The sequence below is a fragment of the Indicator indicator genome, chromosome 22, assembly GCF_027791375.1.
Source record: "Indicator indicator isolate 239-I01 chromosome 22, UM_Iind_1.1, whole genome shotgun sequence".
NCBI classification, from domain to species: domain Eukaryota; kingdom Metazoa; phylum Chordata; class Aves; order Piciformes; family Indicatoridae; genus Indicator; species Indicator indicator.
In genome coordinates this window covers 17,939,254-17,963,145 of record NC_072031.1, presented here as the reverse complement: position 1 = coordinate 17,963,145, position 23,892 = coordinate 17,939,254, and the positions used below count along the sequence as shown (strand labels likewise).

At 59.5% G+C, this 23,892-nt stretch overlaps 3 protein-coding genes across 3 annotated transcripts; 1 reads left to right on the top strand and 2 right to left on the bottom strand.

The window, feature by feature from the left end:
• Positions 1-222: 222 nt before the first annotated feature.
• LOC128974396 (nucleoside diphosphate kinase 3-like) lies at positions 223-3,864 on the bottom strand. Its single transcript, XM_054391011.1, has 5 exons — positions 3,800-3,864; positions 3,301-3,431; positions 2,724-2,825; positions 2,160-2,272; positions 223-430 (listed from the first exon to the last, which is right to left on the bottom strand). The coding sequence occupies exons 1-5, from the start codon at positions 3,843-3,845 to the stop codon at positions 313-315; spliced, it is 510 nt and encodes a 169-aa protein (XP_054246986.1). The 5' UTR covers positions 3,846-3,864; the 3' UTR covers positions 223-312.
• Positions 3,865-6,524: 2,660 nt separating this feature from the next.
• On the bottom strand, positions 6,525-15,905 carry SPSB3 (splA/ryanodine receptor domain and SOCS box containing 3). The gene is made up of 6 exons (XM_054390996.1): positions 15,768-15,905; positions 14,554-14,731; positions 12,385-12,572; positions 9,372-9,474; positions 8,378-8,503; positions 6,525-7,509 (listed from the first exon to the last, which is right to left on the bottom strand). Exons 1-6 carry the CDS (start codon positions 15,888-15,890, stop codon positions 7,166-7,168), a joined length of 1,062 nt encoding a protein of 353 aa, XP_054246971.1. The 5' UTR covers positions 15,891-15,905; the 3' UTR covers positions 6,525-7,165.
• On the top strand, positions 15,889-23,310 carry NUBP2 (NUBP iron-sulfur cluster assembly factor 2, cytosolic). Its single transcript, XM_054390904.1, has 8 exons — positions 15,889-15,896; positions 15,997-16,090; positions 19,870-19,986; positions 21,253-21,451; positions 21,738-21,892; positions 22,090-22,200; positions 22,452-22,521; positions 23,109-23,310. The coding sequence occupies exons 1-8, from the start codon at positions 15,889-15,891 to the stop codon at positions 23,252-23,254; spliced, it is 900 nt and encodes a 299-aa protein (XP_054246879.1). The 3' UTR covers positions 23,255-23,310.
• The last annotated feature ends 582 nt before the right edge of the window (positions 23,311-23,892 follow it).

The following is a 23,892-nucleotide window of genomic DNA, read 5'->3' as shown; positions in this document are numbered from 1 at the left end:
CCAGCAGCAAGGAGGAACTCAGCTTCTGGTGTCCCAGGCAGGGCTGAGCAGACACAGGAACAGGCACAGAGCTCAGGTTTCCCCTTCCATAAAGCACCCTGAGCCATCTGGGATTTAAGATGCTGCAGCAAACAGAGTGACAACACAGAGCAGGTGCCAGAGCAGAGGGAAGCAGCTGCTATTGCAGGGAGCTGAGCTGCAAGGCTGCAACACAGAGCAGGACCCACACAGAGCTGCCCCCTGGCAGCCAGGATGGAGCTGATGGGAAGTCCTCATGTCCAGGTGGGAGGGCAGCTCCCTTCAGGCTACTCCTCAGGCATAGATCCAGTGCTCAGCTGTGTCCTGCCAGCAGATCAGCTCCTCTGGGTGGAACCAGAGGGAGATCTCCTGCTGGGCACTCTCCACAGAGTCACTGCCATGGATGACATTCCTGGGGGAGAGAGGAGAAAAGGATCAGCTGGCACCAGGCACAGAAAGGGGAGAGGGAAGCTGCAGCTCAGAAAAGTCACCTCAGCCAATTTAGTTACAGAATTGTGGAGTTGTTTGGGTTGGAAAAGACTTTAGAGAGCTTCAAGTCCAACTTGAGCACGTCCAGAAGAGGCCACCAAGATGATCAGAGGCTGGAGAAGCTCCCCTGTGGGGACAGACTGGGGAAGTTGGGGCTGTGCAGCCTGGAGAAGAGAAGGCTGCAGGCAGACCTTAGAGCAACCTTCCAGTGCCTGAAGGGGCTCCAGGAGAGCTGGGGAGGGACTTTGGAGAAGGGCTGGGAGTGCCAGGATGAGGGACAATGGCTTGGAGCTGGGAGAGGGGAGAGGGAGAGTGGAGAGGAGGAAGAAATTCTTTGCAGTGAGGGTGGGGAGACACTGGGACAGGTTGCCCAGGGAGGCTATGGCTGTGCCCTCCCTGGAGGTGTTGAAGGCCAGGCTGGATGAGGCCTTGAGCAGCCTGTGCTGATGGGAGGTGTCCCTGACCATGGCAGGGGGTTGGCACTGGATGACCTTGAAGGTCCCTTCCAACCCAACCCATTCCATGACTCTATGATTAACCCAGCACTGCCAGAGCACCACTGATCCATATCCTTCAGCACCACATCTAACAGCTTTGAAACCCCTCCAAGGATGGGCACTCCGCCAATATCCTGGGCCAGGCCTTGGGGAGAAATTGTTCCTCATGTCCAACCTAAACCTCCCCTGGTGCAACTTGAGGCCAATTCCTCTTCTCCCAAGGAACAAATGATAGGACAAGAGACCAACCCCCACTTGGCTCCAACTTCCAGGAGTTGCAGTGAGCGAAAAGCTCTCCCTTCAACTTCCTTTTCTCCAGACTACACAAATGCTCCTCAGCTGCTCCTCACCAGCCCTGTTCTCCAGAGCCTTCACTGCCCATCTCTGTGCCTGCTCCAGCTCCTGTTAAACCAATGGAGCCAGCCACATCCTATAATCTTTCCCATCACAGAGCCCTCCTCCTTCCAGCTCAAGGGCTGCTCCTGGCCACCCTCCGCCTGGCTCAGGGGCTGCCAATTCCCCTCCTTCCTCTTCTGATGCTAGCTGCAAGTGTCTGTGGACCTGTGATTTGCTTTGGGTTCATGTGGGGAGCTGCAAGTGGCTGTGGTTTTGTGATTTGCTTTGGGTTCATGTCAGGAATTTGAGTTTGCCTCCAGATTTCTCCCCTTTCTTCTGCCAAAGAAGGTCTATTAAAGGAGGTTTGGCACCAGCCACCACAGAACAGGAAGGGTTCAGCAAATGTCCACCCAGTGAAGAGCCCCAACCCATGCAGAGCTCCCACTTGGCTTTCATCACAGACTCAGCTGCCCAACGCAGCTGGAGCAGCTCTCCAGGCACCCTGCTCCACCAGGAAAGCACTGAGAGGGCTTCTCCCTTTCTCTTCACCACCTGCCAGTCCTGGCTCCCCAGGGGAAAGGACGACCAAACCCCACCTGCTTTCAAGACAAAGCTTCAGGGGGCAGGAAAGACAAACCCAGGATCCTCCTTCTGGCAAAACCAACCTCAGGGGGCAGAGGGCAGCTCATCCTGCCAGGGCTGCTCTGAAGCTGTCAGAGGGACAGCTCTGCTCTGTGGATGCAGACTAGTGTGGCTCAGGCAGGCCCTGCACTCCCTGGACAGGAGCCCTGGACAGCCAAGGGAAGAAAAAGCTCTCACTTGCTGACTTCCACACAGAAGTCTCCTCGGATGGTGCCAGGCCTGGATTCAGCTGGGTTGGTCTCCCCGATCATGGTACGAACTGTCTTGACCACATCCAGGCCCTGCCAGACCTACAGGACAGCAAAGCAAGGATCAGCTTCCACCACACCTCCAGCACATCATCTTCTGTTCTGTCCATCCCCTGTCTGATGCCCCTGGGTGGGAGACAGGGAAGGGTCCCCCCATAAATAGCCTTCAAAGGTTGATGTTGGAAACAATCAGAATTGTGAGCAGATTTAATTTGCCACAGAGAACTTCCCTGCAGTTCAGCACAGCTTCAGGAGGTCCTTTAAAAAGAGAGGCCATCTGGTTTCCATCACACAAGAACCACAGTCTGGCAGGGGTGGGAAGGGCCCTCTGAAGCTCATCCAGCCCAACCCGCCCCTGCTCCTGCAGGATCACCCAGAGTAAACCACCCAGCAACACATCCAGCTGGGATCTGAACACCTCCAGAGCAGGCTGCCTGGACACTGCACTGCACTTTCCATCCCCTGGGTTCTGGAGAACAAGGGCAGCACTCACCATGGCCACCACAGGCCCAGAGCTCATGTACTTGACCAGGTGGCTGTAGAAAGGTCTGTCCCGAAGGGCGACGTAGTGCTCCTTCAGCAGCTCCTCTGAGGCCTGGGCACAAAGGGCACAAAGCTGAGGCTGCTCTGAGCATATCCCAGCACCCAAGAGATGCAGGAAAAGCTGGAGGCTGCACGTGGAGCTCCTGCATGGACACTCAATGCCAGCAGTGAAAAGGACTTTGCTGTGCTGAAGCCTCACACAGGGAGGAGAAAAGTGTCCAGATCAGAGGAGCAAGGCTGCCAGCTTACAACAGCCCTGTGCCAGGTACAGCCAAGGGCAGGCAGCCTCCCCACAACACAACCATCCCTCCACAAGCAGTTCAGGCACCTGCCTCCCGTCACTCCCCTCTGACCTGTGAGGGTTTGGTGCCCAAATGACAACAGCAGGCTGTAGAAGCTGCAAGGCACACACCCCCACTGCCCCCTCCCTGGCATTCACCGGCTGAGAGGAGGTCTGCAGGACCCCCCGGGCCTTGCTCCAGCCTGGGTTCCAGCTCTGCCCCACGGGACCCCCCGCCCCGGTTCACCTGCAGGAGCTTCAGCCCCACTAGCTGCAGCCCCTTCCTCTCGAAGCGCCGGATGATCTCCCCGACCAGGTGCCGCTGGACCCCATCCGGTTTGATGGCCACGAAGGTTCGTTCGCTGGCCCCGCTGTAGGCTGCAAGAAGGGGACGGAGGAGTGAGCGGAGGATAGAGGAAAGGAAGCAGACCGGGGCCGCTCAGCTGCGGGGGGCACAGGGGAGGGGCGTCCTGGCCACTGGGTCCCAGGGCTAGTGGGGGTCCGGCGTCGAGCCGTGCAGGGGGTGCCGAGCCTTCAGCCCCGGGGGCACGGCGGGAGCGGATTCCCGGGCCCTCCGCCGAGGGGACACGGAGGAAGCTGACCCCAGGACACGAAGCCGCAGGGGTATAGGGGGTGCGGAGCGCGGCCCCGGCTCCTCAGCTGCGGGGACACGGGGACAGCGAGACCCGGCCCCTCGGCCGCGGGGTCCCTGGCTCGTAGCCGTGGCATGCAGGGGGTTCCCGTACCGCTGTGGAAGAAGCTGGCGAAGAGGCCCAGCACCAGGCAGATCATGGCCGCGCCGCTCCTAAAGGGCCCCGCGCCCGGCACCGCCCCCGCGCCCGGCGGAACCATGGCGCAGGGCGCGGGGAGCAGCGGGGCCGAGGGAGGGGAGCGCCGCCGCCGCGCCGGTCCCGTGGTGGGGGCTTGACGCTTCTCCGGCAGCAGCTTCGCTGTCACAGAGTCACGGAACCGCTGTGGCTGGAAAAGGTCTTCAAGCACATCCAGCCCAACCGCCGTGGAACAATGCTAAGCCCTCAACACCAGGTCTCTGCCTCTTGGAAACACCTCCAGGGATGGGGACTCCACCACCTCCTTGGGCAGCCTGGGCCAGGCTCTGAGAACCCTTTTGCTGTAGAAGTTCTCCCTCACGTCCACCCCAAACCTCCCCTGGGGCAACTTGAGGCCATTGCCTGTTGTCCTGTCAATTGATCCTAGGGAGCAGAGCCCAAGCCCCAGCTGGCTCCAGCCTCCTCTCAGGGAGCTGCAGAGAGCAATGAGGTCTCCCTCAGCCTCCTCTTCTCCAGGCTCAACACCCCCAGCTCCCTCAGCTGCTCCTCCCCAGCCCTCTTCTCCAGACCCTTCCCCAGCTCTCTTGCCCTTCTCTGGCCCTGCTCCAGCCCTCAATGTCCTTCTTGGAGTGAAGGGTCCAAAACCGAACTCAGTGTTCAAGCTGTGCCCTCTCCAGTGCTGCGTACAGGGCACAATCCCTGCCTGGCTCCTGCTGGTCGCCCCAAGTCCTTCTCCACAGGGCTCCTCTCCAGCCCTTCATCCCCATCCTGCAGAAGAGGAGGCTCTGGGGAGATCTAACAGCAGCCTTCCAGTAGCTGAAGGGGACCTACAGGAAGGATGGAGAGAGACTGTTTACAAAGGCCTGCAGTGACAGGACAAGTGACAATGGCTTCAGACTAGAGCAGAGCAGATTCAGATTGGATGTGAGGAAGAAGTTGTTTACTAGGAGGCTGCTGGAACACTGGAACAGGTTGCCCAGGGAGGTGGCTGAGGCCTTATCCCTGGAGATATTCAAGGTGAGGCTGGACAGGGCTCTGGGCACCCTGATCCAGTGGAGGATGTCCCTGCTGAGTGTGGGGAGGTGAAACTGGATGAGCTTTGGAGGTCCCTTCCAGCCTGGACCAGTCTATGATTTGTGCTTGGGATTGCTCTGACACAGGTGCAGGACCTTGCACTTGGCCTTGCTGAACCTCAGGAGGATCATGAGCTGCCCACCTCCCAAGCCTGTCCAGGTCCCAGATATGGGTGGGTTAAGAGTCTGGTCTTTTCCTCTTCACCAGACAGCAGCCCTGAGCTGTGAAGGTAGAGGCTGTGCACAAGTGGTGTATCCTGCTTGTAGGTACAACCAGGAGCAGGCCAGGCAGCAGAGGGAAGCAGAGCCCCAGCTCCCAGCCTGGCCCAGAGCTGGCTGGGACTCAGGAGGAGGCAATGGAGGGAAAACTTCTTACAGCCTATGAAGTTTTATGTTGCTTGTGGTTGTGCTGTGTGGAAGAGGCTCCTGCTGCTGAGCTCTTGTGTGCATGAAACATTTTGCCAGGGCAGGTGGTGGCAGGCTTGGACCAGGTGGCATCTCCACACATCCTCCTTCCCCCTGGCTAGCAACGAAAAGGAGCTGCAGGCTTCAAGGCAGAGTTTGGAGCCTCCTGTTCTTTACCATGAGGGTGATGAGGCACTCCAACAGGTTGCCCAGAGAAGTTGTGGAGGCTCCAAGCCTAGAAGTGCTCAAAGCCAGGTTGGATGAGGTCTTGAGCACCCTGGGCTAGTAGGAGGCATCCCTGCCCATGGCAGGGGGGCAGAACTGAATGATCCTTAAACGTCCCTTCCAACCCAACCCATTCTGTGATTGCTGAGACCATGGTTCAGAGGTGACCTCCCCAGCCCCACCACAAGCTGCCCAGTTAGCTGTGGGAGGAGCTGTTTGTTGGCACTCAGGTCTCTGCCATGCAGAGCATGTCCCACAGCAGAGCAGCACTGCTCCTTGGGATGCCACAGCAACCACAAACTAGGTCAAACACCATCTAAACCCTTGCTTGATATCCCTTGAACTGAACTGCTGCCCTGCCTGAGGGGAGCTGTGACTCACTGGCTTACTGGGAGCTAAGAGGGATGAGCAGGCTTTGCCCTGCTGCTGTGTAAACACAGCCTGCCAGCCCCAGCCCAGCTCTACCCTGCCCAGGATGTGTCCTGCCCCTCTCAATCACTGGGTGACTTTGGTGGCTTCAGCTGACACCAGTGCTCCTACTTGGAAGTGGGTGAGGGCCTCAGGTTGGCCTGCTGCCACTGGCCCACCCCAGCCTACCTTTGTCCCACTGCTCAGCCTGCTGGGTGTTTGTCACTTCTCCAGGTGCTGCTGCAGCTGTGGGGTGACACCAAAGGGCTGTTCCTAGCCCTGTGGCAATAGCTAACCATCAGCTGTTCCTCCTCTCTGGCATTTCTTTGCCAGTTGTGCAGACCCAGAACAGACATCCTGGGGTACCAGGAGGTGCTTAACTCCCAGCTGACAGGAAAGCAGGGCCCAGCACCCCTGGGAGACTCTGTTCTGGTCTGGTCTGTCAACCCAGGCCTGGTGATTTCTGCCCTAGTCCTGCTGGCCACACCACTGCTGGTCCAAGCCAGGATGCTGTTGGCACTTTCTTGGCCAACTTCAAGGGCCAGAAGAAGAACAAAAGCCACTTTCTACTTTTATTATTACAGTTGAATACAGTCTTTATGATACAGCAGAAGTAGCAGGAGCCAACATGCAAAGCAATTAAAGTCATCAGGGACTCCAGGAAGATCACCAACAGCTCAAACCCACCTCAGGAACTGTGCCACAGTGGCATCTCTGCAGCCCCTTTCCCTATGTGCTGCTGCTCAGTTGTGCCCCACAGTGTGAGGAGTCCATGGCAGACACCAAACCACCACACAGCAGTCAGCAGGGGAGGACTGCTCTTGGATTTTGTCTCTTGGAAGTCTCAAGTCAGTTACCTGGCTGGAGCCTAGCACACCTTGAAGCCAGGAGGCCACCTTACATCTTGTCTGTGCTGACAGAGAGAACAGAGATCCTTCAGGAAGAGATGATGGCAAGTCAGGGGTAGTTGAAGCTCAGGTGTTTTGGCTGCTTCACAGAGCTGGGACCTCTTAGACTCAACAAGCCTCTGATCAATGCATGTGATGGATGCAGGCTAGAAGATTTCTAAGAGCCTAAGAGAAATCTTTGCCAATGAGTAGAAATGGAAGTCCCCATGAAGAAGAGAGGTGCTGCAGGCCTGGCTGGCCCTCACAGATAGTGAGGGAAAGAACACCCCCACCCCAACTGTCCCCCAGCAGTCCATCTGCAGACACTATGTCCTCCTGCACCTCTTCCTTTGGCAGGCCTCTGCGTCCGAGCTATCCGAGTCACTTCCTGACGAGGAGGAGGAGGAGGAGGAAGGCTTCGAGGTGCTATAGTTCATGCTCAAGACCCACCCCAGTTTGTTATGGAGCACCTGCTTGAGTCCTGGTGGCAGGGGCAGCACCTCCAGCGTGTCCACGTAGTCGGGGAGGAGCTGGCGCAGGCGGAAGCAGCAGAGGTACTGCAGCGAGGTGCAGCTGGCGCAGGACCGAATCACCTTCATGCTGCTCTTGGCCGCCGTGGAGCACACCATGGGGTAGAACTTCTTGTTCTGCAGCTTTGTGGCTGCAACTCCTGATGGGGGGGAGCAGCAGGGTGGGGGTCAGGGGATCACAGAATCACAGAAGCATTCAGGTTGGAAGAGACCCTCAGGAGCATCAAGTCCAACCCAGAACCCTACTCTGCAAGGGTCACCCCTAAACCATAGCCCCAAGCACCACCTCCAAACCACCTTGAAACACCTCCAGGCTTGGGGACTGCACCACCCCCCTGGGCAGCTCATTCCAGTCCCTGACCACTTTTGCCCTGGAAAAAAAACTTTTCCTACTGTCCAGTCTAAACCTACGCAGTGGCAGCTTGAGGCTGTTCCCTCTTGTTCCATCACTAATTACCTGTGGGAAGAGACCAGCAGCAACCTCTCCACAACCTCCTTTCAGGGAGCTGCAGAGAGCCAGGAGGTCTCCCCTCAGCCTCCTCTGTTTCACACTAACCATCCCCAGCTCCTTCAGTCACTCCTCACAAGATTTCTTCTCCAGGCCCTTCCCAGCTTCCTTGCCCTGGCTCCAGCACCTCCACATCTCTCTTGCACTGAGCTGCCCCAACCTGGACACAACACTCAAGCTGTGGCCTCCCCAGAGCTGAGTCCCAGGGGACAATCCCCTTCCTGCTCCTGCTGGACACAGCATTGCTGATCCCAGCCAGGATGCCTTTGGCTTTCTTGGCCACCTGGGCACACTGCTGGCTCCTCTTCAGCTGCTTGTCCACTAGGGCCCCCAGGTACCTTTCTGCCAGCAGCTTTCAGCCACACTGCCCCAAGCCTGGGGCCTTGCTTGGGGTTGTTGTGCCCCAAGTGCAGGACCTGGCACTTGGCCTTGTTGAAGCTTGTCCTGGTAACATTGGCCCCTCCCACTCCTCTCCCCCAGGCCCCTGCCCTGCTCCTTACCAATGCACTTGCGGTTTTTGAAGAAGGTGAGGGTCCCGTGCCAGGTGTCCAGGTGCACCCCAATGATGGAGCCCTGGCCAAAGCGTGAGGAGAAGTTTGTTTTGTCTCCCTTGTGATGCAGCAGGCCTGAAAACACAGAACCCAGCAGCTGGTGGAAACCAGCACTCCACCAATCCACCCCAGCACTCCTCAAATCCTCCCCAGGGCTCCTCAAAATCCACTCCAGGCTCCACAAATCCACCCTGAGCTCTGCAAAATCCACCCTCAGCTCCTCAAAATCCACTCCAGGGCTCTGCAAATCCACCCTCAGCTCCTCAAAATCCACTCCAGGGCTCCGCAAATCCACCCCATCTCCTTAAAATCCTTCCCCACACTCCACAAATCTACCCTCAGCTCCTCAAAATCCATTCCAGGGCTCTGCAAATCCACCCCAGCTCCTCAAAATCCTCACCCGGACTCCACAAATCCACCCTGAGCACCTCAAAATCCTCCAAATCCACTCCACAAATCCACCCCAGGGCTCCCACCACTGTGAGTTCCCACTGGTACAGCCTCACTCCATGCCCAATCCCACCCCAGAGCAGGCAATGGGAAGGGGAACACTGAGGTTGTGCAGTGCCAGAGCATGGCCTGCAGCACTGGAACCCCCACAGGTGATGTCTGAGCACAGTCCTGGTGCCCTGAATGTTCACCCAGAGGTTCTGAGGGCTCTGCAAAGCAGGGCAGGATGCTCCAAAAGCTACAAGCTGCAGCCAGCCACTCCTGCTGCCTTTAATGCAGGCCAGGCTGGATGAGGCCTTAAGCATCCTGGTCTGGTGGGAGGTGTCCCTGCTCATGGCAGAGGCATTGGGGTCCCTTCCAACCCAAACCAGTCGGTGAAGTCTGGGGGCGTTTGGAGCCTCAGCTCCATGCAGATCCTCCACCACTCAAGACAATAGTGGTGCCCCTTGCCCCTACAGCCAGCCTGCCCTGTGCCCCTGCCCTGCTGTGTTACCTGTGTAGGACAGCCCCCAGCTGTCCTCGTCCTTGCCCAGCAGGCTGCAGAAGGTGTGCCTGTACTTGTCCAGGTTCACATCCGACGTCCCGATGCCAACCATCTAGGGGGCAAGGCCAGGAGGTTAGTGTCCTGACAGGCACCAAAACACAACCAAGAGCCCACCTCCAGCTCTCCCTTCCTTCTCCTGAAGCAGAGGTTTTGCTGAAGCCACATCAGAGGTCTCAGGTCAGAGCTGAAGGCTTCCATCTCTGATTTCCTTTCCGAAGAGCAGAGGCCCAGCTCTGGAGAAGGTTCCTGTGCTCTTCATGGAGCCATGGACTGCTTTGGCTGGAAGGGATCCTCCAAGCTCACCCAGCCCACCCCCTGCAGCCAGCAGGGACAGCTGCAGCCAGAGCAGGCTGCTCCCAGCCCCAACCAACCTGCCCTGCACTGCTGCCAGCCATGGGGCAGCTCCCACCTCTCTGGGCAGCCTGGGCCAGGCTCTCCCCACCCTCACTGCCAAACATTTCTCCCTTCTCTCCACTCTCAATCTCCCTCTTTCACTTCCAACCATCCCCCCTTGGCCTGTCCCAACAGGCCCAGAGAAAAACTCTGTCCCCAGCTTTCTTCTGTCCCCTTGAAGCACTGCAAGGCCACCAGAAGGTCTCCCTGGAGCCTTCTCCTCTCCAGGCTGCACAACCCCAACTCTCCCAGCCTGGCCTCCTAGCAGAGGGCTTCCACCCTGCCAGCACTGCTGTGGCCTCCTCTGGCCCTGCTCCCACAGCTCCCTGTCTGTGCTGAGGACTCCAGAGCTGCCCCAGCACTGCAGGGGAGGTCTCAGCAGGCACAGCAGAGGGGCAGAATCCCCTCCCTGCCCCTGCTGCCCACACTGCTGGGATCAGCCCAGGACAGGCTGGGGCTGGGCTGGCAGTGCTTGGTGCCAGCTCCTGGCCAGCTCTGCACACCCAGGTCCTTCTCTCCTTAGGGCTGCTCTCCAGCCCTTCACCCCCAGCCTGGGTTGGTACTGGGGGTAGCCCCAACCCAGGTGCAGAACCTTGCACTTGGCTTTGTGGAGCCTCATGAGGTTCTCCAGCTTGTCCAGGTCCCTCTGGATGGATCCCACCCCTCAGGTGTGTCACTCACAGCACTCAGCCTGCTGCCATCTGAGGGTGCCAGGACCCACTGCACACACTGGCAGCAAAGATGTTAAATTATACTGGTTCCAGTACCACTCCTGGAGGGAAACCACTGGAGACCAGTGATCACTGAGGTAAGTCCTTGAGTGCAACCATCCAAGCAATTCCCTGTGCAGCAGGTGGTGTGTCTGGTCCAGTTTAAAGGCAGGGATGCCATGGGGGACAGCATCAAAGGCTTTGCACAAGTCCAGGCAGATGCCAGCAGTTGCCCTTCCCTTATCCCCCACCACTGTAACCCTGTCACAGAAGGCCACCAAATGTGCCAGGCAGGATTGGCCGGCAGTGAAGCCAGGCTGGCTGTCACCAAACACCTCTCTGTCCTCCATGTCCCTTAACATAGCTTCCAGGAGGATCTGCTCCATGGTCTTGCCAGGCACAGAGGTTGCACTGAGCAGCTCTGCAGTTCCCTGGGGATTCCTTTCTAAAAATGGTTCTCAAGTTTGCCCTTCTCCAGCCACTGGGAACTTCTCTGCACTGCCATAACAGCTCAAAGATGCTGGATAGTGGCTCAACAACTTCATCCTCCAGTTCCCTCAGGCCCCATGGATGCATCAGCTCCCATGCACTTGGGTATCTTCAGGTGCACCTTTAGGACAAGAAATGGCCTCAAACAGCACCAGGGGAGGTTTGGGTTGGATTATTAGGAAAAACTTCTTCACTGGAAGGGCTCTCAAGCCCAGGCTGCCCAGGGAGGTGGCTGAATCCCCATCCCTGGAGGTGTTTCCAGGAAGCAGAGCTGTGGTGCTGAGGGCCATGGCTTAGCCCCAGCCTTGACAGAGTTAGGGAATGGTTGGACTGGATGATCTTAAAGGGCTTTTCCAGCCAGAGGAATCCTAAAATTCTCTAATCCAGGTTCCTTAGATGGCCTCAAGCTTGAGCTTCTGTGGTGGGCAGTTCTTGCTTCTCCCAGTCCGTGCTCAAGGAACCCCAGGCTTCTTAGGAAGAAGATCTTCAGTACAAGGTTGGGGAGACACTGAACAGGCTGCCCAGAGAGGCTCTGGATGCCTCCCTTCTGGGGGTGTTCAAGGCCAGGTTGGGTGAAGCCTTGAGCAACCAAGTCTGCTTGAGAGAAAAAGACCTTGGAGTGTTGGTGGACAGCAAGTTCTGCATGGGACAGCAATGTGCCCTTGTGGCCAAGAGAGCCAATGGGATCCTGGGGTGCAGCAAGAAAGGTGTCCAGCAGGGCTTGGGAAGTTCTTCTACCTCTCTGCTCTGCCCTGCTGAGACCACAGCTGCAATCCTGTGTCCAGTTTTGGGGCTCCCCAGTTCAAGAGAGACAGAGCCCTGCTGGAGAGAGTCCAAGGGAGAGCCAGGAGGATGATTTGGGGACTTGAGCATCTCCCCTGAGACTGAGAGCCCTGGGGATGTTTAGTCTGGAGAGGAGAAGACTGAGAGGGGATCTGATCAATATCTATCAATAGCTGAGGGGTGAGGGGCAAGGGGAGGGGGGCCAGGCTCTTTTGGGTGGTGCTCAGTAATGAGACAAGGAACAATAGAGACAAACTTGAACAGAGAAGATTTCAGCTCAACATGAGGAGAAACTTCTGTACAGTGAGGGTGACAGAGCCCTGGAGCAGGCTGCCTACAGTGGAGACTTTCAAACCCCCCCAGATGCATCCCTGTGCAGACTCCCCAGGGTGCCCCTGCTCTGGCAGGGGGGGTTGGACTGGGTGATCTCTGGAGGTCCCTTCCAACCTCTCCCCCTCTGTGGTTCTGTGCGAGGCATCCCTGCCTCTGGGCAAGGAGGGTTGGAGCAGGTGATCTCCGAGGTCCCTCCCAACCTGAGCCATTCTTCCCATGCCTGTGTGCCCATGAGCCCCCCCTGGCCCACCTACCATGTCCGTGCCATAGACTGGAGAGGTCATCTTGATCTCCCAGAAGTGCTGCCCCTCAGCCAGCTCCTTGTTGCCACGGATGGCGGCGGTGCCGCAGCTGTACTCCATGTGGAAGTTCACCTTCCGGTTGTCACAGCTCAGCTGCGTGGCTGTGGACTTGTTCAGGTCGTCCCACACCCACTCAAAATCTGCTCAGGGGGCACAGAGAGGACAAGGCTGAGGCAAGGGCCTCTGGGGAGCCATCGCTCCAGGCAGACCTGGGTCCTGCTGAAGGGCTTCATGGATTCGGCTTTAGCGGCCAGAAGGGGCAAGGCCAGGCCCAGGGCATCAGGGAGGGGAGCATAAGGTTCCCACCAGGGCACTGGACACACACTGGCAGCACTGCAGGGCTCACCAGGGCACTGGACACACACTGGCAGCACTGCAGGGCTCACCAGGATGCTTCAGGGCTCTCCACACAAAGTGTCAGCATCCCCCAGGGCCCAGCTTGGCTCAGAGGAGCCACAGAGATGCTGTGGTAGAATCATGGAATCATTTGGGTTGGAAGAGACCTTCAAGCTTACCAAGTCCAACCTTTGAATCACCACTGCCAGGGCACCACTGAGCCATGGCCCTCAGCACCACAGCTCTGAAACCCCTCCAGGGACTTGGCCTCCACCACTGCCTTGGGCAGCCTGGGCCAGGTCTTGACAACTATAAAGGGGAAGAAATTGTTCCTCATGTCCAACCTAAAGCTTCCTTGGGCAACTTGAAGCTTTTTCCTTTTGTCCTATCAAATCTCCACCCTCGGACACTTCCAGAACCCCACAGGACAAGGTCCTGAGCACTCTGATCTAACTTTCAAGCAGGCCATAATTTGATCAGAGCCAGGACTGACAACCTGATGTCCCTTTAAGACAAAGAATCCCTTCAGGACAAGGTGAGTTTGGACATGAGGAACAATTTCTTCCCCCTGAGGGTTGTCACGGCCTGGCCTGGGCTGCTCAGGACAGTGGTGGACTCCTCACCCCTGGAGGGGTTTAAAAGCTGTGTGGGTGTGGTGCTGAGGGACATGGCTCAGTGGTGCACTTGATGATCTTAAAGGTCTTTTCCAACCAAAAATGAGTCTCTGATTCATGCTCTGATTCTGATTTTGGCTAACAGGAGGCTTCACAGATCCAGGTGGAGCCTCCTTTCTTCCCACACTCCCTGTAGGGGCAGCTCCACCACAGCCCAGCCCACCCTGTGCCCTGTGTGTGGGCAGCCAAGGGAGCAGTATCCAGAGGGCTGGAATCACATTGGCTGGTTTCACTGGTGGCTTAAGGTGGATTTGAAAGCAGGAAAGCAGGTCCCCAGAGGTGAACTCTGATACATTAAATGAGTTGAGGGCTTAGCCCCTGAAGCAGCACAGCAGGCACGTGCCTGTAATCCTCCTACAGCCTCCTGGCCTTGAGCTGCGAGCAAAGGGCACCACAGACTGGCAGGGAGACAAGGAAAGGGTCTGTGCAGGGGTGCAGGCCAGGCTGGCAGCCATCTGAACATGAGCCAGCAGTGTGCTCAGGTAGCCAAGGTAGCCACCAGCAGCCTGGCCTGGATCAGCAATGGTGTGGCAGCAGGAGCAGGGCAGGGATTGTCCCTCTGTGCTGGGCACTGCTCAGGCCACAGCTTGAATCCTGGGTTCAGTTTTGGGCCTCTCACTCCAAGAAGGACATTGAGGGCTGAAGCAGGTCCAGAGAAGAGCAACAAAGCTGGGGAAGGGTCTGGAGAAGAGAGCTGGGGAGGAGCAGCTGAGGGAGCTGGGGGTGTTGAGCCTGGAGAAGAGGAGGCTGAGGGAGACCTCATTGCTCTCTGCAGCTCCCTGAGAGGAGGCTGGAGCCAGCTGGGGCTTGGGCTCTGCTCCCTAGGTTCAGCAGATAGAAGGAGAGGCAATGGCCTGAAAGTGTGCCAGGGGAGGGTTAGTTTGGAGAGGAGGAAAAATGTCTTTGCTGCAAGAGTGGTCAGGGCCTGGAAGAGGCTGCCCAGGGAGGTGGTGGAGTCCCCATGCCTGGAGGTGTTCCAGAAAGCTGTGGCCATGGCCAGGGTTTGATGGCCATGGTGGTGCTGGGTGAGGGCTGCACTGGATGATCCCAGGGGGCCTTTTCTAGCCCAGAGCCCTGCATGAGTGTCCCCTGGGGGCCCCTGAGGCCTTACCCTCGTCCTCCTCGCCGCAGCGGCAGTCTTTGAGGCGGTGCAGGGCGTGCAGGCCGGCGCAGTAGGGCGCCTGGCTCTGGCTCTCGCAGTTGCAGAAGGACTCCCCGGTGACAGGGATGGCGCTGGGGATGGAGGGCGACAGCGCCGACAGCTCCGGCTCCGAGTCCGAGTCGCTGTGCTGCGGGGCAGAGCACAGCTCACTGAGGGACTGCCTGAGGCTCAGCGACCTCAGAGAGGTCTCCCCTGCCACAGGGCTGTGCCCAGCCTGAGAGAATTACACAATGGTTTGGCTGGCAAAGCCCTTCCAGCTCCTCCAGCCCAACCATTCTCTAACTCTGCCAAGGCTGGGGCTGAGCCATGGCCCTCACCTGGAAACACCTCCAGGGGTGGGGATTCAGCCACCTCCCTAGGCAGCTTGGGCCAGGGCTTGAGAACCTTTTCAGTCAAGAAGTTTCTTCTCATGTCCAACTTAAACCTTCTCTGCTGCAACTGGAGGCCATTGCCTCTTGTCCTGTCCCTTGTTCCATGGCAGCAGAGGCCAAGCCCAGCTGGCTGCAGCCTCCTCTCAGGGAGCTGCAGAGAGCAATGAGGTCTCTCTCAGCCTCCTCTTCTCCAGGCTCAACACCCCCAGCTCCCTCAGCTGCTCCTCCCCAGCCCTCTTCTCCAGACCCTTCCCCAGCTTTGTTGCCTTTCTCTGGCCCTGCTCCAGCTCCTCAATGTCCTTCTTGCAGTGAGGAGCACAGACCTGACCCCAGGATTCAAGGTGCAGCCTCAGCAGTGCTGAGCACAGGGGCACAGATGACTGAGTCCAAGCACAACCCAAGGTCTCCCTGCGCTCAGCTGTCAGACCACATCCCTCAGCTCCTCACCCAACAGCTTTGAAACCCCTCCAGGGATGGGGACTCCACCACTGCCCTGGGCAGTGCCTTCTGGGCCTTGACAAACCCTTTGGGGGAAGAAATTGTTCCTCATATCCAACCTACACCTCCCCTGGTGTAGAGAGGCTGATGGCAGGAGGGGTGCACTGTGCCCACTAGCCAGAGCTGTGCCAGTCACACACCCATGGACTGCTTAGGGCTGGAAGGGACCTTTCAAGCCCATCCAGTCCACCCCCCTGCAGTCAGCAGGCACATCTGCAGCCAGGGCAGGGTGCTCAGAGCCCCCAGGAAGGCTGTCCCTTGAGTGCCCTCAGAGCCTGCCAGGCCCCAGCCTACCTGCCCGTCGGAGTCGTAGCCCCAGCCGCGCTGTGCCACGCTGCCCACCCGGCCGTCCGCCTCGCGCCGCACCCCGCTCAGCACGAAGTGCCAGGCCCTGCTGCTGCGTGCCCGCCGTGCCATGCTGCTGCCACACAGATAGGCTGGGGGAGAAGGCACAGGGGTTACACACTGCAGCCACCTCCCACCCACACCCTCCTCTCAACGGCCTTTCGCCCCCTGCCCCCAGTGCCAACCGCCCCCAGGTCACCACAGACACCCCTGGAAATGGATTGGCACAAGCCACATGTGCACAGCCTCCAGCAATGGAGAAAGTGCCACAGGTGAGTGACCACAGAATGGTGTTGGTTTGAAAGGGACCTTTGAGGTCAGCCAGTGCCAACCCCCTGCCATGGGCAGGGACACCTCCCACCAGCCCAGGCTGATCAAGGCCTCATCCAGCCTGGCCTTCAACACCTCCAGGCAGGAGGCAGCCACAGCCTCCCTGGGCAACCTGTGCCAGTGTCTCCCCACTCTCACTGCAAACAATTTCTTCCTCCTCTCCACTCTCACTCTCCCCTCTCCCAGCTCAAAGCCATTGTCCCTCATCCTGGCACTCCCAGCCCTTCTCCAAAGTCCCTCCCCAGCTCTCCTGGAGCCCCTTCAGGTACTGGAAGTTTGCTCTAAGTTCTCCCTGGAGCCTTCTCTTCTCCAGGCTGATGACAAGGCTCCAGGAAGACCTTAGAGCTGCCTTAGGGTTATGGTTAGAGTCATAAAGTTCCTCATCAGGAGCCTCTGGGAACTTCAAGCTCTTTCTCCACACAGAGACAACTTTTCCCCAAGCCCAGGTGTTTAACTGCCCCCCAGAAACTCTCCCAAGACCCTGGTGCCCCTTTCACAGAGCACAGACCCACCCCTCACCACTGGCCTGGGAAGTATCAGGATCATCAGAGACCAAGGCAGGGCCTCCCCTGTGCCCACTCTGGCCACCTGCCGTTCCATGGCCACCACTGTCGTCCTCAATTGCAGGAGAGGATGCCCACTGCAGGAAGACCTTGCTCTCAGCATTTGGTGCTGGGGAGAGACCCCTTTGTGGCTCACTGAAGCAAAAGCAGCCTTCCCACAGTCGTTTCCCACTTGCCCCAAGGCTGACAGGCTGACACGAAGCAGCTGCCTGTCTCCCAATTCAAGCAGGAACAGACTTCCACAGGCTCCTGACAGGCCACACCAGCTCCCAGCTTCCCTCCAGGGCGAGCATTGCACTGAAGGGGACAGGGGAACCTCAATGCCCAAACTCATTTGCCCTGCTTTGCAGGAAACAACTCCCCACCAAGAGGCACCTGTGGGGCTGTAAGCCTCCTCCCATCTCTTAAACCTGCTCCCCCTCTCAGCTGCTCTGCACACCCACACCTGCCCTGCTGCTTCCCTAACCTGCAGCAGCTCTGCCCCAAGCACAAATCCTGCAAACCTGCGATGGGTCAGCCCCGTCCCAATGCCTGCCCTATGCCCCTGTCGTCCTTCCTCCTCCACCTGTTCCCAGCAGGCTGCCAGCTCCTGGAAAAGCAGGAGAAACCGAGCCACAACCACTTGTGCAGGTGCCCAGGGATGCTCTGAAGGGCTGTGGGCACCCCACCTGCCGAGATCACAGAACTACAGAGTTGTTCCATTTGGAAAAGATCTCCAAGATCATCGAGTCCAACCGACAGCCTAACACCACCGCGGCCGTTAACCACCTCCTCAAGTGCCATGTCCACGTTTCCAAGCTGGCAAAGCACCAAACCCCACACCTAGACCGCACCTTCTCCTGCTCCGAAGAGCACCCAGAGCCGCTAAACGCAAATCTGCTCTCCCAGCACCCCGCTATGGCCGGGGCTCACGGGGTACAGCCGGCACCGGCGGTGTCGCTCCCAGGCTGTAAGCCGGCACCGCGGGCAGTCAGACCCTCACCCCAGACAGGACCCGGGGCTGCTGAGACTCCTGCTGGGTCTGAAGCGGCTGGCTGCAAGCCCCGGGCCGCAGAGCACCCACTGGCCCAGCCAGCCGCCTCTGTGCTCCGGCCAGGGACTGAGCCCGACAGGCAACCCGGGGAGCTGCCGTGACAGCACTACGCGCCCGGAGGCCGGAGCCACCACAGCCCGGCCAGCCCCGCTCGCCGGGTAGCGCTTCTTCAGGCACCGAGCACCACAGAGCACGGCGGGAAACCGGGCGGCCCAGCCCCGCTCAAGCGGCCTGGTCCCCTCTGCAGGCGGCTCGGCCGGAAGGCGGGCACCGGAGCTCCGCTGTCCCTCGGCTGAGACGCGGCCGGACTAGGCCTGGCCAGGCCGCTGCGCTTGATCCGCACAGCCCACGCAACCCACTGTGAGCCTCAGTTCCCACCCGCGCCCCGGACCCTACCCACCTGCCAGGCCCGGCCCGGCCCCGCCGCCGCGCTCTGACCTACTTTCCCCTCCCGGGACATAAACAATCCTCTTTCGATACCACCCCTCAGCCACCTATTGGCTGCGTCTGAGCCGCGTCCCTTCCCCATTGGTTGAGCGCCCCGAGCAGTAGGAGGAGGTGCCTGACGGGACCGCAGCGCCACTGGCCATGCTGTGCGTCAATCTTCCGGGAGCCGCTCCATTGGGTGGGCACTGTGAGGGGTGAGCGGGGGTCGCGGAGGCATAACACTCATCCTATTGGCTGGCGTGGATAGGTGTCAGAGGGCTGGATTTGATGCGGAGCACTGAGGGGGCGGGGTTCTCGGTGAGCGCCCCGCTCGCGATTGGACATGACGCCTGCCAGTTTGGGGGGGCGGGACCTTACCCGGGCGGAAGCCGGTGGAGTTGGGAGGCAGCATGGAGGAGGCGGCCGGGGGTGAGCGGCAATGGGGTTGTGGCCGCGCGGTTCCCCGGGCTGGAACCAGCGGGGAATCGGTCCTCTGTGGGGAGGGAGGGAGGATCCCCAGGTGAACTCGAGGAGCGGGGCATGGCGGGGGGGCCCAGCCCACATTGCTGGGGAAGTCCCACCTAGGGTGTCCCACCGTCGGGCCCGGTTCCTGAGTTCTGAGGTGGCAGACCCCGGGCGGGTGACGCGGTGATCGGCCCGGGCTCCTGGTGAGGAGAGCTCCGGAGTATCTTGGCTAGGCTGGGCCTCTGAGGCGACGGGACCCGGTTAACCGGAGAGGGCGTCCTGATGGTCCCTGCCAGAGACCTGGGCTTAGCTCCATCTGCGGCGAGCGCCGAGTAGTCGGGCACGGCGGGGGGCTGCCGGTGTCACCGGGCCGATATCCTGTGAGCACCTTGCTGTGGGGCTCCATCTCCCCCCTCCCCAGCTCCCCTTCTTCCCTCCCTGCCTTCCCGTTCTCGGGGCCGACATCGTTACCCTCAGTGGAGGTGCGGATGAGGTCTGCCAAGCTGCGGGTGGGCTCCATGCCGCCGGTGCCGGTCCCGGTGCCGGTGTGATGCTGGAGGGACGCGGGGGCGGGCAAGGTCTGGCGTGGTGAGTCAGTGACCGGTGGTGACGGGGAGCCGGGGAACGCGGGCCCCGGTGGGTGGGTGCTGTTTGTTCGGTTGCGGCTGGAGCGCCCTCTCCTACCCTCTGCCGCCGCTGCAGCCCACGAGGAAAGCGGCCCCGAGCGTTCTACGCTCTCGGCTCTGCGGTGGCTGAGCCCGAAGTGGAGACCCGAGCAGCGCTGACAGCACTGCAAGGAACGGCTCGCAGGCTGGACGGGAGCTGGGACCGCGGGGAGATGACTCTCTGGCGGGGAGAGAGGAAACGCCAAGGGCCTGACCTCACCAGCAGCCTCCCGGCTGTGCCCTGGCAGCGCCTAGGCCGAGCCTGGCATAGTCACTGCATGATGGAGCCCCGTGGGTGGTTATTGCTCCTCTGCCCAGGTGTCACTTAGGTCATCAGGATAAAGCCTTTCTTCCCCGCAGACTGCTCACTGCCATTGCCCCTCTTGTCCTTTTTCTGGTGGCCAAAGCACTGTGGCACATCCTCTTCTGCTTTCCCTTGCTCTCCTCCAACCTGCCTTTATCAGAGCCACCATCACCCTCAGAGGAGACCCCTGGCTCTGTGCTGACCTGGTGGGGGCTGCTGTCTTGCCTCAGAGGAGACTTCTGATGCCTCTTTATCCTTCCCAGAGAGAAACAACCTGGCAGGGGTGAGGCACATCCTGCTGGTGCTGTCCGGGAAGGGTGGCGTTGGGAAGAGCACCATCTCCACCCAGCTGGCTCTGGCCCTCAGGCACTCTGGCAAGAAGGTCAGTGAGGGTCTGTGGGGTGCTGAGCTCCATCTTCCTCTTCTCATCTCCAGTTGGGCTGGGATTTGCTCATCCTTTACGTGTGTGTGTCCTGTGTGGGTGCTCTTTGTGAAAACACTGCGGGTGGGGGGTGGTTCCAGTGACTTCTTCCTCTGTGCCTGCTTGATGCAGGGCAGGGACCTGCAGCTGCTTTCCCTTTCAGCCAAGAGATTGAAACCCCCCAGGAATTGTTGTTGGTTTTGAAATGAGCACTTAGAGAGGCCTGGGCTGGTTTGTGGTGTAACACATGCTGGGGTGAAGTGGGTGAGCTAGAGGGCAAATAGGGCACTGGTGTGGGTATGGGATGGGGCTGAATTCCTATGCCACTGGGATCTTGGCAGCTGTCTCCATAAAGATCATGGACTGCTTTGGAAAGGACCTTCCAAGCTCATCCAGTCCAAGCCCTGCAGCCAGAGCAGGTTGCTCCCAGCCCCAACCAACCTGCCCTGCACTGCTGCCAGCCATGGGGCAGCTCCCACCTCTCTGGGCAGCCTGGGCCAGGCTCTCCCCACCCTCACTGCCAAACATTTCTCCCTTCTCTCCACTCTCAATCTCCCTCTTTCACTTCCAACCATCCCCCCTTGGCCTGTCCCAACAGGCCCTGAGACAAACTCTGTCCCCAGCTTTCTTCTGTCCCCTTGAAGCACTGCAAGGCCACCAGAAGGTCTCCCTGGAGCCTTCTCCTCTCCAGGCTGAACAACCCCAACTCTCCCAGCCTGGCCTCCCAGCAGAGGGCTTCCACCCTGCCAGCACTGCTGTGGCCTCCTCTGGCCCTGCTCCCACAGCTCCCTGTCTGTGCTGAGGACTCCAGAACTGCCCCAGCATTGCAGGGGAGGTCTCAGCAGGCACAGCAGAGGGGCAGAATCCCCTCCCTGCCCCTGCTGCCCACACTGCTGGGGACCAGCCCAGGACAGGCTGGGGCTGTCCCCCTCTTTTCTGTAGGCCCTTCAAGCACTGAAAAGCTCTAAGAAGGTCTCCCCTGAGTTAATAAAAGGAAGATCTCCCTGAAGTGCCCCTGGAGATAGCCAGGAGGTGCTCTTTGAGGGGCAGGAGACCCGGGAAGGTGTCAGGAGTTGGAAGCAGTTCTTTGTGTTTCACATCTGGCTGCTGAAGTGCTGTGAGCAGCTGGAATCCAGCTGCTGCCTGTCCCCAACCCAGGGAAGGCTCCCAGCTGGGTGTTGCAGCTGTGCTCACCACATCTGAAGGGCTCTGGCTCTTGGTCCACAGGTGGGGATCCTGGACGTGGACCTGTGTGGCCCCAGCATCCCCCACATGCTGGGGGTGCAGGGCAGTGCTGTGCACCAGTGTGACAGTGGCTGGGTCCCTGTCTTTGTGGACCAGGACAGGAGCATCTCCCTCATGTCCATTGGCTTCCTGCTGGAGAGGCCAGATGATGCTGTGGTGTGGAGAGGACCCAAGAAAAATGGTATGGTTAGCTTCTGCTCTTGGGGGCCATCTTCCAGCCTGCTGGGAGCCCTCCAGGAAGTGGAGCTGGCTCCTGCCTGGGCCCAGGCTCCTCTGGGCGGGTCATTCCTCAGAGGAAGAAGGCTCCTGGTGTGCAGGAGTGGGTTCAGGTCACTTGGCTGGGGGGAGCACAGATAGCTCTGGGCCCTTGTCACCCAGGGTGGCACCAGCCCCCTGCCCCACATCTCCCAGGCCACCTGCTGAAGCATGCTGTGGGGGTCTTTTTTCTGCCCTTCTTCTGTGTGTAGCTTTGATCAAACAGTTTGTGGGGGATGTGGCCTGGGGGGAGCTGGATGTTCTGCTGGTGGACACCCCGCCGGGCACGTCTGACGAGCACATCGCCACCGTGGAGGCCTTGAGGCCCTACAGGCCCCTGGGAGCACTCCTGGTCACAACACCCCAGGTAGGGCAGCTGCGGGGGGCTCAGCTGCAGGTCCTGGGCAGGCTGCTGCCTGCAGGCGTGGCTCAGTGGGTGGGATTCTGGAGCTCAGGTGGCTGTTTGTCCACACCTGCCCGTGTGGTTCTAGAGGGCTGCCTGTCCTCTGCAGCCCTGGGCTGGGCAGCTGCACACCCCCCAACCTCTGCTGGTGTCTGCTGCAGGCTGTGTCTGTGGGAGATGTGAGGAGGGAGCTGACCTTCTGCAGGAAGACAGGGCTGCAGGTGCTGGGCATCGTGGAGAACATGAGTGGCTTTGTGTGCCCACACTGCTCGGTGAGTGGCTGGGGCTGCTGGGCCCTGGCAGCCTCCTCCTTAGCACCAGCTGCTGCAGGGTGTGCTGCCTCAGGTGCCAAAGCAGCACTGCTGGGAGCTGGGCAGAAGGGATGTGCTGGGTGTCAGCTGCTGTCCTGCAGAGCTGGAGGAGGGCAGAGGCAGTGCCCTGGGGCTGGAGGCTGGATGGGAGCTGCCCTGTGCAGCAGGCCTGGGTGGGTTGGGACTCAACAGCTTTGTTCTTCCTCCTTCAGGAGTGCACAAACATCTTTTCCAAGGGGGGAGGTGAGGAGCTGGCCAGGCACGCTGGGGTCCCCTTCCTGGGTGAGTTGGCTGCTGAGCAGAGCTCTGTGTGCTGGGAGGTGGTGCTGGGGTGCAGAGCTCTCTGTGCTTGGAGGTGGTGCTGGGGTGCAGAGCTCTGTGTGCTGGGAGGTGGTGCTGGGGTGCAGAGCTCCAAGGGGCAGGTGGGCTGGCTCTGGTCCCCACGAGCCCCCTGCTCAGAGGGGAGCTGTGGGTCTTGCTTTGCTTCTCTGCCATCCAAACTGCTCTGAGGGCATCTGGCCCTTCTGGGGCATAGGTGGGGGTGACCAGCAGCTTGCTGATGTGGGGGTGACAGAGCAAGCAGGCCTGAAGCTGCATGAGACCTACCCTGAAATGCCTCTCTGAGAAGCCAGGGGGTGAGGGCAGAACCTTGCCCTCCAGACAGGGCTGGGATCAGGGGGAGAGTCTCTCCTGAAGCCCTATGGTGTGGCAGTGGGCCCAGAAGAAGCAATTGCAGGTGATAGGTAGCTCCTGGAGAGCTCAGTGAGGGCAGGAGGGTGCTCCATGACCTCCCCCTTCTGCTGGAGGTGGCTGGCAGGGTGTCTCTTTACACTGACCAGTCCCTCTCCCCATCCCTCCTTGTTCCACAGGCTGTGTTCCCCTGGACCCCCAACTCAGCCAGAGCTTGGAAGAAGGCAGAGACTTCATCCAAGAGTTTCCCAAGAGCTCTGCCTTCTCTGCCTTGGCTCACATTGCTCAGCAGGTCTTGGGTAGGGCATCACAGCAGAGCTCCTGAGGAGGTTGTGGAGCTGGCCCTGCCCACCTGAGGCCACTCCAGCAGGGAAGGGGACTCCAGAAGCTGTTTAACTACAGAACTGTCACAGTGTGAGGGCTGCTGGAGGGTGAGGGAAGCACACCATTGGTGACCCAAGAAGGGAAGTGCTGCTCCACCCCCCTGCACCTGCAGAGCTCCTGTGTGGGTGCTGCTGCCTGCACAGCCTCTGCCTTCCCAGCATGGTGCTGCTCAGCCCAGCACAGCTGTTCTGCACCTTCCTCCCCAGCCAGCTCTTGTGTGGCTGTTTTAGGATCCCTGGGTTGTGTCCACAGTGTCACAGCCCCTGCAGTGCTCCTGGAGGTCACCTGGATGGTGGCTCCACGTGCTGCTGCCTTCTCCTCCCTGTCCTTTGTCAGGTGTGGGCTGGTGCCTGCTTCAGCAGCTGGGGATGCCCCACTGGGGAGCCAGGGCAGGCTAGCTGGCTGTGCCAGCTCAGCTCACTGATGCTGGGGGCCTGGTGAGGAGGCAGGGTGTGTGCTTCCCAGCAGACAAAGCCTCTCTGGGCTGCTGGGGATTAGCACTCAGGAATGTTTGGAGGTTTCAGGCAGTAAACACTTCAAATCCAGCTCTATGGGTTCTGTTGTTGTGTGGCTTCATGC

Excerpts from the sequence above, each read along its gene's own strand:
- SPSB3 (XM_054390996.1), bottom strand. The coding sequence starts at position 15,890 with ATGGCACGGCGGGCACGCAGCAGCAGGGCCTGGCACTTCGTGCTGAGC. Across the intron at positions 14,732-15,767 it reads GCTACGACTCCGACGGGCAG|CACAGCGACTCGGACTCGGA; the intron begins GTAGGCTGGGGC and ends TCTGCCCCGCAG. Across the intron at positions 7,510-8,377 it reads CAAAAACCGCAAGTGCATTG|GAGTTGCAGCCACAAAGCTG; the intron begins GTAAGGAGCAGG and ends CCCCCCCATCAG.
- NUBP2 (XM_054390904.1), top strand. Across the intron at positions 19,987-21,252 it reads TCAGGCACTCTGGCAAGAAG|GTGGGGATCCTGGACGTGGA; the intron begins GTCAGTGAGGGT and ends CTTGGTCCACAG. Across the intron at positions 22,201-22,451 it reads TTGTGTGCCCACACTGCTCG|GAGTGCACAAACATCTTTTC; the intron begins GTGAGTGGCTGG and ends TTCCTCCTTCAG.
- LOC128974396 (XM_054391011.1), bottom strand. The coding sequence starts at position 3,845 with ATGATCTGCCTGGTGCTGGGCCTCTTCGCCAGCTTCTTCCACAGCG. Across the intron at positions 2,273-2,723 it reads CTGGGCCTGTGGTGGCCATG|GTCTGGCAGGGCCTGGATGT; the intron begins GTGAGTGCTGCC and ends GCTGTCCTGTAG. Across the intron at positions 431-2,159 it reads TTCTGTGTGGAAGTCAGCAA|GAATGTCATCCATGGCAGTG; the intron begins GTGAGAGCTTTT and ends TCTCTCCCCCAG.